The sequence below is a fragment of the Notolepis coatsorum genome, assembly GCF_963971535.1.
Source record: "Notolepis coatsorum genome assembly, chromosome: 10".
NCBI classification, from domain to species: Eukaryota; Metazoa; Chordata; class Actinopteri; order Aulopiformes; family Paralepididae; genus Notolepis; species Notolepis coatsorum.
The window spans coordinates 92245952-92261521 of record NC_140174.1 but is presented as its reverse complement, the minus strand read 5'-3'; the positions used below and the strand labels follow the sequence as shown (position 1 = coordinate 92261521).

Below are 15570 nucleotides of genomic sequence, written 5' to 3'. Positions count from 1 at the left end.
AGACACGGCGCAGCAGAGAGTCGAGGTCGCCCAGATGCTTGAGGTGCGTGTAAATAAATACATTATGAATATCACGAAAAGCAATGTTTTTAGTCTTTCATCTCCTGTGTCAATAGGTGTGTTTACATGGTCCACTGACTGAATAACAGATTCAGATCGTTTTATTTGCCATATGAAACAACTCTCCGTTTGCTCCACAGCATAAAGGAATAAAAAAAGCAACAATTAACAGAATAAAAAAAGCTGGTATTTATATACAATAAACTGTCTGCGTTATGTGCAATGACATACGTATGAATACGTATAAAGTGAATAAAAATAAGTACACATTCGACAAGTTAAAGATAACTGCACATTATATTATTGTTTTTTATTGTGGATCCCCATTAGTCTACACCAAAGTGAGACTACTCTTCCTGGGGTCCAAACATTTAAAATACAAAAAGAAAAAAAGTTAAATATAAATATAAAACCACAAACATTGAAGTACGACCCCTGTGAGTCTAAGGGTAAAGGGCTGTAACATAACAGTTGGTTGACAGAAAAGATGGACCACGTTTGTAAACAATGATATTTATTGTGATGCAAAGGAAGCACATGTAGCTCAAGGGTGAGCCCAGGCCAAAACAACAAACAAACACCACTATACTCCAAATAAACCAATCTAATCTATGGTAAAAGAAATTACATTACCTAAACTACCCTTACCTAACCAAAACAGGAGAAAACAATATCCAAAGGAAATGGCAGCTCACCCCATCTGTGCTTCCTGAGAAAAGAGAGAAAAACACATTAATGATACATACAACAAAGGCAGAATATATACAAAAAACAAACTATAACTAACAATGCTCTCTCTGTGGCCATACACACACAAAGGCAATTTCCAAAACACAAAGGTCAATTAACAAATGCAATATTATCAATGTCAAGGTTACAAAATATCACCAGGCCTAGCCTCATGCCAGAGAGAGAGAAAGACTGAAGGGAGAAGCCATGTTTTAACAGGTGTGTGGTGATCCATGATTGGGCGGTGTTGATTGAGTGTTGGAGTCTGGAAAACCATCCACCAATCGGTGCTGTGTTGCTATAATGGAAGGGCAGGCCTGGCAGGGACCAATGGTGGAGGGAACAATGGCTGGAGGGAGGAAACAAAAATGGAGCACACACACACTGGGGAATATATACATTGGGATGTAACATACTCACAAGAAAACATCACAACAAACCAAACAAGTTAATCAAAGCTCACTCAATATTCATGTCAGATATCACAATTCTCCAACCATAAAATACATATTCCATAATCAGTCCATAAGAACAAAACAGATCAAAACCGTTTATATGATTTTAACTCATAATATAGCATAACTTTTCTCAAGTCACTGATCCTATTGATGCACAAGGGTGCAGTAAAGTGGCTGAGCATTGAAGCAGCATTTGAGTCAGTTCATCGGGCAGTTCTTGTACCGCCTTGTAGCCAGATCAGAATAGAAATGCCTCATGTAACCACCTCCGTCGGAGTAGACCGGCCCGATCGGGAGGACATTTCAGTGGGGTTGAGATGGGGTGATGCAAACCTTAGATAATCCATTCGATAAGACGATATTAGCGCCTAATGGCCACTTAAACATTTAAAGGGGAATTACGCCCCATTTCAGAATGTGTACAATTTAATCCTCTGGTCTCAGACGGTACACAAATATTAGTGAAAATGAGCAACTTTCTCCAAAACCCAAAAACTAGAGTGCTAAAACTCAAAGCTGTGATGTCATCAAGTATAAAGTCTGAAGCTGCTCCATAGACAATGAATTGGGAAAGATTTTATAGATGACACTGAGAACACCCAGGGGAATGTTCTCAGTTAATTTCCTGCTTCAGAACTGAGATCACTACTATAGAATGAAGCTCATTTGGATATAAAAAAAGATTTTGGGTCCACAAAATCAGTCTCCCATTCATTGTCAATGGAGCAGCTTCAGACTTTATACTTGATGATAGAGCTGCCGCGGTATCGGTATTACCGCGGTATCGCTGTTACATCATGCCCACCGCAGCGTTGGGCTGGATACCGGCATCACCGCTGTTTTTTATTATATTATTATTATTATTACGCTCTCGTTGGGCTGCAGATATACCCTACTTCTCTGTCGAGATTCCAAGCGACCCTATTGGGTACCAGAAAAGTCACATGAAACACTGCAGACCACTGATTGGTCAGAAGAGATACGCGTCACATGCTTGGAGCATCTTGCAGTGCTTTTACTTCCTGAATCTCAGCCATCACAACACGGCTAATAGTACGTTAGCTCCCACCGGAGACCGGAGTGGATTACCGACGCCGTCGCTCCTCAGGGAACGAGGCATAATGATTTTACTGCAACGAAATGTTATAATAAAAGCCCTTCGTTCTATACACTTGTCTGATTGAAAACTTTATTAACAGACCGCAGAATGGGTACAACTCGGCACGCTCTGAGCAAAGAAAGGAACTTAGATATTAATTGAGTAACGCTTGCCTTGCTATGTGGTCCGGTAAATACGAACGTGTAACTATACTAACGTTAATGCCACAAATCGAATGCCTTTGTAATCATAAGTAGTAACGTTATAATAATAAGAAGAAGAAAGGGTCGGGGGGGTAACCGGCGGGCGCGACACCGAGGGGAGACTTCGAATCCGTGTTTCACTTTTAATAACGAATGCGTGCATGCCGAATCCCAAACAATATTCATGCTGCAAAGTCATCCTCTAAAGATAGACATTTAGACTAGAGGCAGGCTATATGCTATATAAAGAGTAGACTACAAAAAAAATGCATTCAAACTTTTTTTTTGTGTGTGTGTGTGTGCGGTTATTACCGCGGCGGTAGGAAATATTTTGCAAATGTGTGCGGTAAGGAAAACATCAATACCGCGGCAGCTCTACTTGATGATGTCACAAATTAGATTCTTACTTCTCTGGTTTCTGGCTTTGGGAGAGAGGGGCTCAAGTTCACAAATATTGACTGAACTGTCTCAGGCCATGGAAATAACATATTCATATTTTGAATTTGAGTGCTGTTCCCCTTTAATCCGATCTTTTATCTCTGATTGGAATAAATAAATTCTTTCTGCAAATGTTTGCCCCATGTGGGGTAACATCTATGCTTTCTGGGGGAAATTCCAAAACCAAACTTTTCCGTGGCTGTCTTTATTGGAAGCTAAAAGTATCATGGACTGTCTTTATTGAAAGCTTAAAGTTAGCTGAACGCATTGTTGAATGTCTGTATTGGAAGCTTAAAGTTTAATTTATTTAATAAAAAAGAATTATTTCTCTTATTAACCAGGTAAGTCATTAAGAACAAATTCTTATTTACAATGGCGACCTGACAAAAGGCACAGCCTTTTGAGGGATAGGGGGCAGGGGGTGAAAGAAATACAAAGTTAAAACAGAACAAGATTAAACAAATTAAAACATGGTAAGACAAACAGAGCTAAACAAAACATTCACAGCAGGCAGGCAGCTGGGGGGTGAGAAGGGTTGATTGAAAGGCTTAACAAATGTTGAAAACGATGCACAGAACTATCAAAAATGAACATACGGTTATCCTATAACCATAGTTATATGAGTATAGCGAGTGCTCTGCACTTTAGTGGAACCTTATCCCTTATCAATCTAATACTGAATAATTGTCTTCACATGTACACACCCATCCGCCTGGCCACACCCACATCCGCTCCTCTACATAAGCGGGGTCGTGGCCATACTAACAGCTCCTTCCCAAGTCTTTCACCACCGAAGGCGGAGACCACGGGGTCCTCAGTGAGTCAGTGCAGAGCGCTCGCTATACTCATATAACTATGGTTATAGGATAACCATATGTTATATATCGTATAGCTTACGCTCTGCACTCTAGTGGAACACAGGAGCTGAGCAGAGCAGAAGCTCAACAAATGTATCCGCTGAGGCCCCCCACAACCATCAGAACCGGGGAGGACCCGAGCCCCCGGACCCCCCTAGAGGGTTTAGCAACTCAATGCACAGGGTGAGCAGATCGTGGGACTTACCTTCACACAGAAGGACCCGCGACTACTCGGGCGCGCATCCCACATGCCACTAGGGAACGAACGGGAAGAAAAAGAAAAAAAACGTTACAGCCCCTAACATCACGGGGTCAAAGGTCAAGAACCCAACCCCGTGGCAAGGCCATAGCAGCGGAGTGCGGAGGAGGACCGAGCCCCAGGAACAGCCTGAGGGTCAGGACCCCCCGGAAAGGGGGCCTGGTGAGGCCAACAATGCCGTAGCATCGAGACCCCACCAGACGGTCATTAGTGACACCACCCCCCACATCGCCAGCGTATCGGACAGGGCCCAATCCAAGAGCAGGCCCTTCCCCCCTACAGCACGCCGCCCTGAACTACTCTACAGAGGCTACACCCCCACAACACTGTGGGGCCAGTCGGCGCACCGGGGAGACAACCCCCAAAGAGGTTGATCCCTCAATCCTGGCAACAGGACAAGAGCGTAACTTGACCTGTGCCTAAGAGGTCTACTGTGAACGGCACCCCGGCGGAAGGGGCGTTCGGTATGCTGAGCACCATGTCGCAGCCTCCACAAAACCCGACCCCCTAGAGAGGTCGAGGTAGAGAAGGCTGACACGATTGGCAGACATCATGAAAAGTGCGGGGGCACACTCGCAGGCAGACGGGGTCAAGCCCGGCCTAAACCCGAGAGTCGACTCTGCTACCAACACACCGGGGAATCAACCACCCCCCTATGTTTAGTTTAACAGGAGGCGGTTGTTCCCTTAACCCCCCCAAGAAAAAACTCGGAAACACAACTGCGCGTATACACCGGCTATACAGGCAGTACAAGTGTTTCAGTTTTCAAGAAGGGGTTAACCCAGGCCAACAGGTCGACGAGAACGAGTCCGGACCTGGGCCCGGCGGACCAGGACGTACACAGGGATGCCAGAGGGGTACAATAGAACCACCTCGACAGCCCTCTCCCAGCCCCGCCAAGCAGGGGAAGGGAGGGGCGAAAAAGGATGGAGAAGGACCAGGCCCCTTAGCACAGCGCAAGGTACAACACAATATGGACCAAGCAACTGCGAAGGATAACTCGTATTGACGTAACCATGACACACACCTCCATAACATCAAACCCTGCAACGCCCGGGCCAACCCGGCATTTTCCCCCCGAAAAAGCACAAAGTCCTTCAGGGTACCAGAACAGCAGATCTGCGCCCCGGCGGACAACGGGTTAACTGACCTGGTCCGGCGCGACCAGAACCAGTCCTGTGTCCTAATCACGCCACCATCCCCAGTCCTAAGAGGGGGGTAGGTACGCGTGTCGATCTAAAACATCACAGAGGGCGCCACCAAGACGGTCAGAACATGAACGCACCGCGCCCGGTGGCCCACCCCATGGGCGTGAGACCCCTCCGCCAATGTTTCGATCTACTCCGTCATCTCCCCCCAGAGATGAGCGAGAGTTCGTCGAGACTAACCTAGTACACTGGCGCTCGGAAGAGATAAAATCTCCATCCCAGTTGCTCTACAAAAAACGCAGTTTCTATAATGAGCAACCAAGGCGCGCCAGCCCATGCGTGGTTCCACACTGAAACACCCAGGGCCAGCGCTATGTACACGTCGAGACCCAAAACACATCAATGGTAATTCTAACAAGAAACCAGATAACGTTCCCTCCATGCCGCCTGGGACGAGAAATTCAAGATAACATAAGATATTCCTTTATTGATCCCCTTGGGGATATTCGGGGTCATAACAGCATGGGGGAGGGGGGAGGGGAGGTACAGGTATGGGCAGGGTAATAGTAGAGAGACATAAATATAGGCAATATAATTATAATAAAGATAAAATTAAACAGTGTAAATAATATGATTAACTCTGAATATAAAAATATGATAGTGTAATCAAAGGTGCAGATGAGGGTCTGTATGCCCTATCAGTTATATTATACGTTACAATAAATATGGGCCTATTTATTATACATAAATATAACTATATATATACTGTATATATATATAAATATAAATAAATATGGGCGATAAAGAAGTATAATCTGAATATATATTATGAGTAAGTAAAGGATACAGTATACACAGAGGTGCAGTATACACAAGGTACCCTAACTGGCACCATATACATCATACGTTACACGTTATACATTGTAGTCCGTGCAGGTGGTAAGAGTCAGACACCGCCTGTATTTACCCCCTCTCTCTCCTCCCCTCCCTCTCAGGCCCTACAGAAAGCCAATAACATAATCTCAGAGATCCGGGAGACTCATCTGTGGTAACCAGAGGAGCCTGAACAGCTCACGTCTCACACCACACCTGTGACAGCGAGCGAGAGTGTATGTGTGAGCCTACACTCCAGACCGCACACCGCCGTCACGGACCGATGACCATAACACATCTAGATGTCTCCTGCTGTCTTTGTCAGTCGCCGTCTGTCCTGGCTAGGGGACCGGGACAGCCCCCCGTGTCTCACTGCGGACACTGCGTAGTGACGGAGACCCACAATGCGCTCAGGCAAGGCTTTACCGTTGTCGAGTCGGTCAAAATGTGAGAGAGCGAGCTGTGAGCAAGAAGTATGTGGATCATTGTTTGTTGTCACTATTATTGGGTTATAATATCGGTGGCTGTATATGTAAGTTACAATATGGAGAATTTAACTTGTTTTATGAATCAGTCATGGCACAAGTTGTGCTTGTGCACGTTTATTTGTTTCCCACTGAGTAAGTGGTGTTTTTTTTGTCAAATTAATAGCTCTACATTCTGACAGCCATCACTGATATAGTGTTTTGGTCTGTAACATGGGTCTCTCAGTCCCTCCACTCTGCAGTAAACACAAAATAAATTTTCTGGTATCCCGTTCCCACTTTATCAGATCAGGAGAGAGAACTCCACACAATTATCTGACAAAAGAAAACGGGTTTTAAGCAAATATGTACTTGAAACAAGTAAAATAATCTTAATTTTGTGTTTACTGCAGAGTGGAGGGACTGGGAGACCCATGTTACTGACCAACCACTTTATATCAGTGATGGCTGTCAGAATGTCGAGCTATACGTATTTTAACTAAGAAAATACCACTTACAGCACCTTTAAGCATCTGTCTCGATACAGTCTCTCCGTCTGGAGTCCATGTAGCTAACAGTGCTAAAATTAGTTGGGAGTATATACGTTTTCTGTTAGCATAAGACTTAAACCGGGTTTATCTTCTACAGTGCAGCAATATTCTGGTTGTCTACAGATGACACTGGGAATCCAACTCAATAGATACCGACTGCAATGTCAAATTGAAAAAACTATCACGGACAATTGCAGCCGACACAGGAGGAGTGTCTTTCTGCCACCGTAATAACATATCAGGTTTTATTACATGTTAAGTGTGGTGTTGTTTACATATCATTCCATGTGTTTTTACCCTTGCACTGTTTTAGCAGTTTAGTTTCCTGTGGCTTCTGTAAAGGTTCTAGAAAGCTCTCGCTTCTCTCCGGTGGTAGACTACGGAAACGGATTGCATTCATTCAGAGAAATCTGCGTGGTTTCTCGTTAAAATGAGAAAAAAGATCTCTATATAACAAGAATATATTTTTCTCATTTTATAGAGATATTTTTGTCGTTATATAGAGATCTTTATATAGATATTTTTCTCGTTATATAGAGATATTTCTCGTTATATAGAGATTTTTTCTCGTTATATAGAGAATTTTTTCTCGTTATAGAGATCTTTATCTCGTTATATAGAGATATTTTTCTCGTTATATAGAGAGATTTTTCTCGTTATATAGAGATATTTTTCCCGTTATATAGAGATATTCTTGATATATAGAGATCTTTTTCTCGTTATAGAGATCTTTATCTCATTATATAGAGATCGTTTTCTTGTTATATAGAGATCTGTATCTCATATAGAGATCTTTTTCTCGTTATATAGATGGAGATCTTTATCTCGTTATATAGATAGAGATATGTATCTCGTTATATAGATAGAGATATTTATCTCGTTATATAGAGATATGAATCTCGTTATATACACTAGATAGAGATCTTTATCTCATTATATAGAGATATTTTCTCATTACAACAAGAAACCAGACTGAATTTATTTTTTGCTGAATGAATGCAATACGCTTCCTTAGCAGACAGCAGAGTGCTGGTACACCAAGAAAAAAGAAATAGATACCGTGTTGTGTACACATTTATATATAGGTCAACAGACCTGTCAGGAGATGTACTCTTCTGCACCGGATGCTGCAACCATCGAGATAAATCTATAGAGGAGACGTCACTGTTGATGGAGTGGGATAGAAATGCTGCCATCTTACCTGGTAAACTGTTCCTAAACCATCAAACTCCATAACAACCAGTATGGTTTCATCAGCAATATAATGTTTGATCTAAACTAAAACAGTGAGAGAAACATTCGAGACGTACTGCTTGATTTAGACCTTAAAGTATTTTCTTGAGCTATTTTGAACTTTGTATTTTACCCCTAAAGACAATACAGCTAGGACAGACAATTCATCTCCAAGTTCATCTCCAGAAATATTCATATTTAAAACTATTCATCTTGGCCACTATTAACATGTCTGATAACTAGGGACAAACCAAATAGTCTACTATTATGTTTACCTAAGAAAGTGAGATATGGACCACATTTAAAACCATTACACTAAGATTTTTTTTTTATTATGGCAAATAAATGCATTTAAGTTGTACTTCCATGTTAGCTTATCTGTAGAATATGTATTCCAGTAAGATATTTCCAACTATTAGGATATCCAGATATTTTCTTTACTCATATGTGACTCAGATATGAGTGTGAACAGCACAAATCACATGGAATCTGAGCTTTTCAATTCTGATTTGGGACACTTTCATATGTGGACCGGTTCACACTGGAATCTGATATTGACCATTGTTTTTTTTGTTTGTTTTTTAACCCCACAAAATTTATAATAATAATAGTAATAATGTGAACAGCCAAACAAAAAAATATGTAGAAATGAATAAATCAGAATTGAGCACTTAGGCTTGCAGTGTGAACATAACCTTATAGAAACACCTTAGGTGGCTACAGATATAACGCCATGCATTACGACAATGGAAGGCTTATGTAAAAACAGGAGAAGTCAAAGCACCACACGTGCCACTTTTCTCATCGACTTCAATCCATGCATGTTTATTAGAACTGTACCGGGTAAGATGGCCGCTGTATGGTTCCATCCCACGGGTGGCGTTGAATTCATTAACGGCACGTTGCATCTAAATGTTTTCATATCTAAAAGACTGCAACATTCTGAGGCACCGTCTCTAGAGACACAAGTGCGATGTCTGCATACAGACGATGAGCTTTACCGCGTCTCACTGCAGCCGTGAGGCCGCTCAGTGTTGTTCTCCCACCCCTCTGCGTATCTGTACTGTACTCCTGTTCCCCGGCAGCAATAGAGCCTCTCCCACCACATCACCTCCACGCGGCTGAGAGGAGCGACCGTGGTTATTGGTTGGACTAATACCGTAGTTGCTCTTCGTCCCCACGGCGTGTGAATCATAACCTTGTTATAACTTCAGTAGAGGGTTTTGGTCATTTAATTGCAAGCCCAATAACCGTTGAATCGTGTAATATTGCTTGTCATGCCTGACAAATGAGTTACCGCTCCCCCCAGTGTGCTCATTACTTGGTAAGTTCCTTACCTTCAATGTGTTCCCTGAGTGCTATGTGTTAGGTGTAATGTGGTACTACTGCCCAACAACACAGAAAGTGACATTCCCTGGTGACCAGAAAGACATGCCTTAATGTGACCATCCACCAATCACACTTGTGTTTCATCAGAGAGAGCGAGAGCTCAGTGTATAGTCAGTTTGTCTCTCTGAATTCTCGGTACCTGTGTATGCATGTGTACAGTATGCGTGTGTGGATTTTATGAATGAAAAGAGTGGTGGGTGTCAATATTTTGCATCGCGTTTAAATGTATATTCTGTCTTATCTTCATCAAATGCCTGGAAGTTCTTGCCTGCCAATATATGTGGTAAATATCTACTGAATGGGGTACGTTGGGACGAGAGAGGAACCCATTAAAACCCCTGATACCGACTTGTCTTTTGTCTATGTGGGCTTTCTTTCAAGAGAATGCAGTGCCGTAACCCTGACAACTGATCAATATTATGATAAGGTCCTCAGATTCGTTCTGATTCTCTGTGGTATGACTCACCTCGCTCCATTTTCCTGTATCGATCCGACGGGATTGAAACAGTCAGATGGGATCCGCCACAGCTGGCCCACCGGGACGAAGAGGAAGATGAAGACGAAGAGTGTCCAGCGCCGGTACAGAGACACGGGTCGCTGGCTGCTGCTGCTAGTGTTACTGAAACGGCCTGGGAGAATGTGAAAAAACGCCAGGCGTATATCTGAATGGCTGCCATTTATTCTATGGATTGTTTAGGGGACCTTATTGCGTGAGTGAGCTGAGAAGGGGTGTCCCAAAAAAAGAGAAAGACATTTGATACAGATTGAGAAGTGATGTAATGGGTGAACAGGATTTGGAAGGGTGTGCAATTGGAGAGTAATAGCGTTACAGGACTCATTACAGTGGGGGAATGGAAGTAGTCATTCAAACATACTTTTAGGTTTAGAAAAGTGCCTCAGGTAGCATCAAACCCCTTATTGCCAGAACAAAATGAAATAATTGGAAAGAAGCTAGAAGTCATACTGCTGGTGTATAGGTATTCTAGTAGTAGTTCCATATAATTGAATCCATCAACCCATTCCACCCCACAGCCAGTTTGATGTCATAATGGAGTGACAGCTCAGTGAGTTACCAGATTGAACAGTTTAATTTGCTACAGCTTTTAAAGCACTGGTGCTTGAAAATGAACCAAATTATCTAATATACTCCGCTATTCCAGGTGATTACATTCAATCACCCGCACTTTTGTCTCCTTTACTGGAGGAGCCAGTTACTCCTGATTACCCTCCTACTAGGATCCGGCCAGACCATACCAACCCAGCGCCCGTATGAGAGGGGTAACTCCACTATAGGCGCACAACTATAAACGCTTTGCGGTGGTGACACGTCGTCCTCCGAATGAAGCTATGACTCGAATAACCAGGCCAGGGTCGAGTTGGTTTGTCATTATTCTAGGATTTCTCCTAGAACGATCTTTTAAGATTGTTTATGATCCGCTGCCCTCCCCTCCCTGTCGCACTGGTGAGCCAGTCAGGAGAGGAGGCTGAACAAAGCCATGAGAGAAAAGAGCTGCTGGGGGAGTGAAAGAAACGACTCTGTCGCCTGGACAACCAGGCAGAAAGGAGGGAGGGAAGAGAGAGAGAGAGGGACCAGAGCGCATTCAAAAGGAGTGGAAAACAACTCATTATTAATTGCTGAGATTATATGTGTCCCATGGAGAGAGAGAGAGAGAGAGAGAGAGAGAAAAACAAGAAGATATTTGTGTTGAGGTGTGGAGGTTACTGAGAATAAAGCATAAATAATATTTATTCACACGGGGTCAAGGTAGAGATGAAATTGCAGAGCACAAGCCTCGTGTGAAGAACACCTCCATAGAGCCGAACTCCACCTGTCAATATTTCATCTGGTTCAGGTAAGACTCCTCTCTCCTTTGCACGAGCGTGTTTTTGATTGAGAATGATATGCATTATTACGGATGATTTAATCACGAATGAATAGATCGACCATCTACTCTGAAACCCAATTAAATATGCAGTTATCCCCAAGAAAGTCAGAAGAGTCTGTTGTTTAACAAATAAATACAAGCCCACCCTTGCACATAATAACGTGAAATTAACTGAATAAGTTTTAAGAATCAGTATTCTCATGTGTTTCCTGTGTTGTTAAATTGATGGTTGTAACATGGTTAGTAAAATAGATCCCCAGGACCCTTCACATCTACCAGTCGTGTGGAGAGCTGTTTTTGGTATTTTCTGCAGTCTTGCCTGCATCGCAGTTATCAAACAAAATACTTTCTTTACAGGGGGCAAATCATGGGGGTTTGACCAGGATTCTCTGAAAGACTGTGCATAATGTATGCTATAATATAGAGGCATCAACCCCTATAGAGAGACAGGACAGCACAGTTTCTCATACATAAGCGACATATTCCTGAGCTGAAATTAATGTCCCTTTTTAATGAGGTTGTATGCTCTGTGAGTTTACATCAGGCTGGATGTGTGGGGCAAGAGACAGCATGTGATATCCATATTGGATGAGACGAAGGAGATGAAAGAGGGGGGGGGGGGCTATTTTTAGCTGTTGTCAGTAAGGGAGGTTAAGAATTTCCCACCTTTGTACAGCACACACGCACGCACGCACACACACACACACACACACACACACACACACACACACACACAGACTACAAACAGAGTGAGAAACATGTGGATGATGGTAGATGTTAGTGTTCACATTCAAGGTGTGCACTGACAATTCACTGCTGCTTTACAGATTGAGATTGACAGAGCAGCACAGAGAGACACAATAATTCACATTGAAGTGCCCAACTGTGCTGCTATCAAGCAGGGAGTGGCATCAAACCCCTTTGCACTGCTGGCAACGTAACCTCTTGCACCAAAAGTTCCCAAGTGCAACATAAGTGGAGGTAGAAAAGATGACCCTCCACACAGATGAAGACCCCAATCCAACTGTTTCCCGGAAGTGTGATGTTCTCTTTTATGCAATTCATATTATTATTATTATTATTATTATTATTATTATTATTATTATTATTATTATTATTATTATTATTATTATTATTATTATTATTATTATTATTATTATTATAGAAGAGCACATGCAGTAGAGACCTCAACCCAAATCAGATCAACGGTGCCTTCATGGTTCCTTTGAGACTGTAGTACAATACAATTTAGTCCTCAGCTGTTGGGCTGCAGAGGGGGATGCTGGTGCACTTTTAACAAAAAAGAAAACGAGGCCTCAGCCAGACGGGACGCTGCACCTGCACGCGCTCTTCGAATTGACTACCTGCCCCTGAGAAGTAATGGCAGCGATGAATGACTTTGGCACCTTGTAAAGACATTTTCTCATTCTCAGCCGTACGGCCGAATGAATCACCGTGCAATCGTGCTCCTCTTATAAGAGATACAGTGTGTAGCCGACAGTGAGGAGGGGTCGGATTCATCAACAGAAGGAAAGAAAAAAAGCGATAGTGTCCCTGGAGCCATAGTGGCAGCCTTAGCTATGTTTCACCAGCACTGAAGTGCAAGAATTGAAACAGCTTCTTTTCGCTCTTTCAGCACCGTGGACAGCTCCCGTCAGGCCTGGACAGTGGAAATGGAGAGCCAGAGACAGAGGGGGTGCAATAACTCCAGGCCTGACGTGAGCTGTCCGTGGTGCTGAAAGAGCGGGTGACACTTTTACATTCTCGAGCAAAAAATATGGCATTGCTTTTGTTGTTAATTGAATTTGAGGGACTTGGTTTTTATGCCAACTAATACATAACACATAATAGTAGTGCTATTGAATGCAGACTAATAGTTGCACAGAAGGCCCCCACATTAGCTATTAAAACGGGCCCCCAGAAGCTAAAGGCCACCACTGCCTGGAGCCCTTGAGAGGGAGATTACTCTTGAGCTGCATCACAGCAAAGATCTCTCCCGAAAAGCTCCGCCGCCGTACACCTCCGGGCTCTCGAGGTGCTCAGACAAGCGACCGTTAACATGAAATACAGAGCGCTGAGTCTGCATAACTATCTTTTGATGAGTGGGTTCCGAGTGTCCTCGCTGTTTCCCCGCCACTGATCAGCACACTGCGATACAGAAACAAACACGGCTCGAGAGTTATGGAAATGTACAAACAAACACCCCCCCCCCCTCATTTGGACCCCGGCACATTGTTTCAGACAGTCGGAGATGGTGATAGATTATCACTGGTTTCAAGGCGACAGCTGAGAGGTGGGAACGCCGCCAGTCCTCTCCTCGTTCTGTCGTTTCTTCTCTCTTCCTTTCTTTCCTCCCTGCTTCACACCTCCATCCTCTTCTTCCCCTCTTCTTTTTCCTTTCTCTCTCCCTCTCTCTCTCTGTCTCTGCTTTCTTCTCATCTCCTCTTCCTCTCTCTTCTCTTGACGAATGCTTGCTGTTCCTGGTCTGAAGGAATGTGAGGCACGTGTTCACAGCGTGTGGGCAGATGTGGGTCCACTGCTCTCTCACCACAGATGTCTTTGTGTGTCCTTGTCAGGCCTGCAGAGCGGCACACCTCCGAGTAAACACATTTCCATGCAAATTAAGAAATGCTTTGGTTAAGGCCCATCTGCCGAGGGGAATATGCACCGTGAGGCTCTGCGTCCTCCCCATGATGCGTTATCATTTGGCTGATCGTGGCTGGCAGGGTTGCTTATTATTTAGATAAAAAATGAGCGACCTACCCCTGGGACAGAATTTCTATTGCAGATATCTATTAATTGTCTATTCATTTTGCAGATATTTACGTCTATTATCTTGGACAGTTCAGTCTAGATTTAGGAACATGGACAATCTCTCTCTCACACAAAGCTATAGACACGAGAATGAAGGCTGACTTTATGGGCTTGACGATGGGACCCAGGGTGATTTTATGGGTACATTGTCTGGTTCAGCTCTCAGCACTGGAATGAAATAAAGGTTATTTTCGAATTTAGAGCGAAATCATCTTATGAATCCAAGAAGTCCCGGTGATGCAGCAGCAAGCAGCAGCTATTGGTGACATCACAGATCAGAGCCATTATCCTTGGTCTCTCGCTCTGGGAGATAATTGCTCATATTCACTATCGATTGAACTGTCAAACCTTGAACTGAAGTCGGCTTTATGATGGATTTTTTTATCCTAACAAACGGATCTGAGTGCAGCCGGCTTTTCAGAGTCACATATTCAAGAAGAACGGTGTCACCCGGCTGACCTTTGAGCTCCATTCCAAGCAAGTATATGACGTGCCAATTTGCAGTTAGCAATCCCTGCCACCACTTGAGAGCTAAATCTCTGCAGTGTGCAGCAGTGGGTGAGAAGAAGAAAAATGCAGCTACCACGGTGTGACACCGTCCGCCGGGGACTGTCAATCACAGGAGATAAAACACCCCTTCTGTTCCATAATACTCCCTCTGCAAATATACCACTAGTCAGTAATTAGACAAGAGAGATGATTTAATTTAACTCAGACGATCTCTAGCGTTGACTGTCGACGTGTGTCCAGGCACTCCTTGGGTGATATCGGTTTGCCCGCGCAGACAGAGGCTCAAGCGAGATTAATTGAATTACAGATCATGCCCTGTCCCGGCTCTGTGCCCTTGTTGTGGTCAGCGCTCGGTTGCCCTTGTGATCAGTATCTTAATCCAGGGCTCAGCCGAGCCGTCTCTGGTTCTGGCCCGTCGATAAAAGGTTTGCCCTCCCAAATTGTCCCCTTGACTCCTCTAGCATTGAGAGGCCTCTGTCACCAGCTGTTTAAAGACAGATTTATTGGCCATGTCGTTGCTTGCTGGCTGTGCTTTGCAAATTACCAGGACCTCTTCTCTGATTGTTGTGCCAATCACAGCTGGCATCTCGCCCACGTTC

The 15570-nt window shown here is 43.7% G+C and overlaps 1 protein-coding gene across 1 annotated transcript in view; it reads left to right on the top strand.

Annotated features, from left to right (window-relative positions):
- The window catches only part of LOC311235631 (dynamin-1-like protein), a gene marked incomplete at its 3' end in the record, with an annotated part of 75385 nt that extends 69082 nt beyond the window's left edge, over positions 1-6303 (top strand). The window contains 2 exon segments of the mRNA XM_084323096.1: positions 3-43; positions 6247-6303. Of these exon segments, the coding sequence (XP_084179222.1) occupies positions 3-43; positions 6247-6303 (98 nt within the window).
- Positions 6304-15570: the final 9267 nt, after the last annotated feature.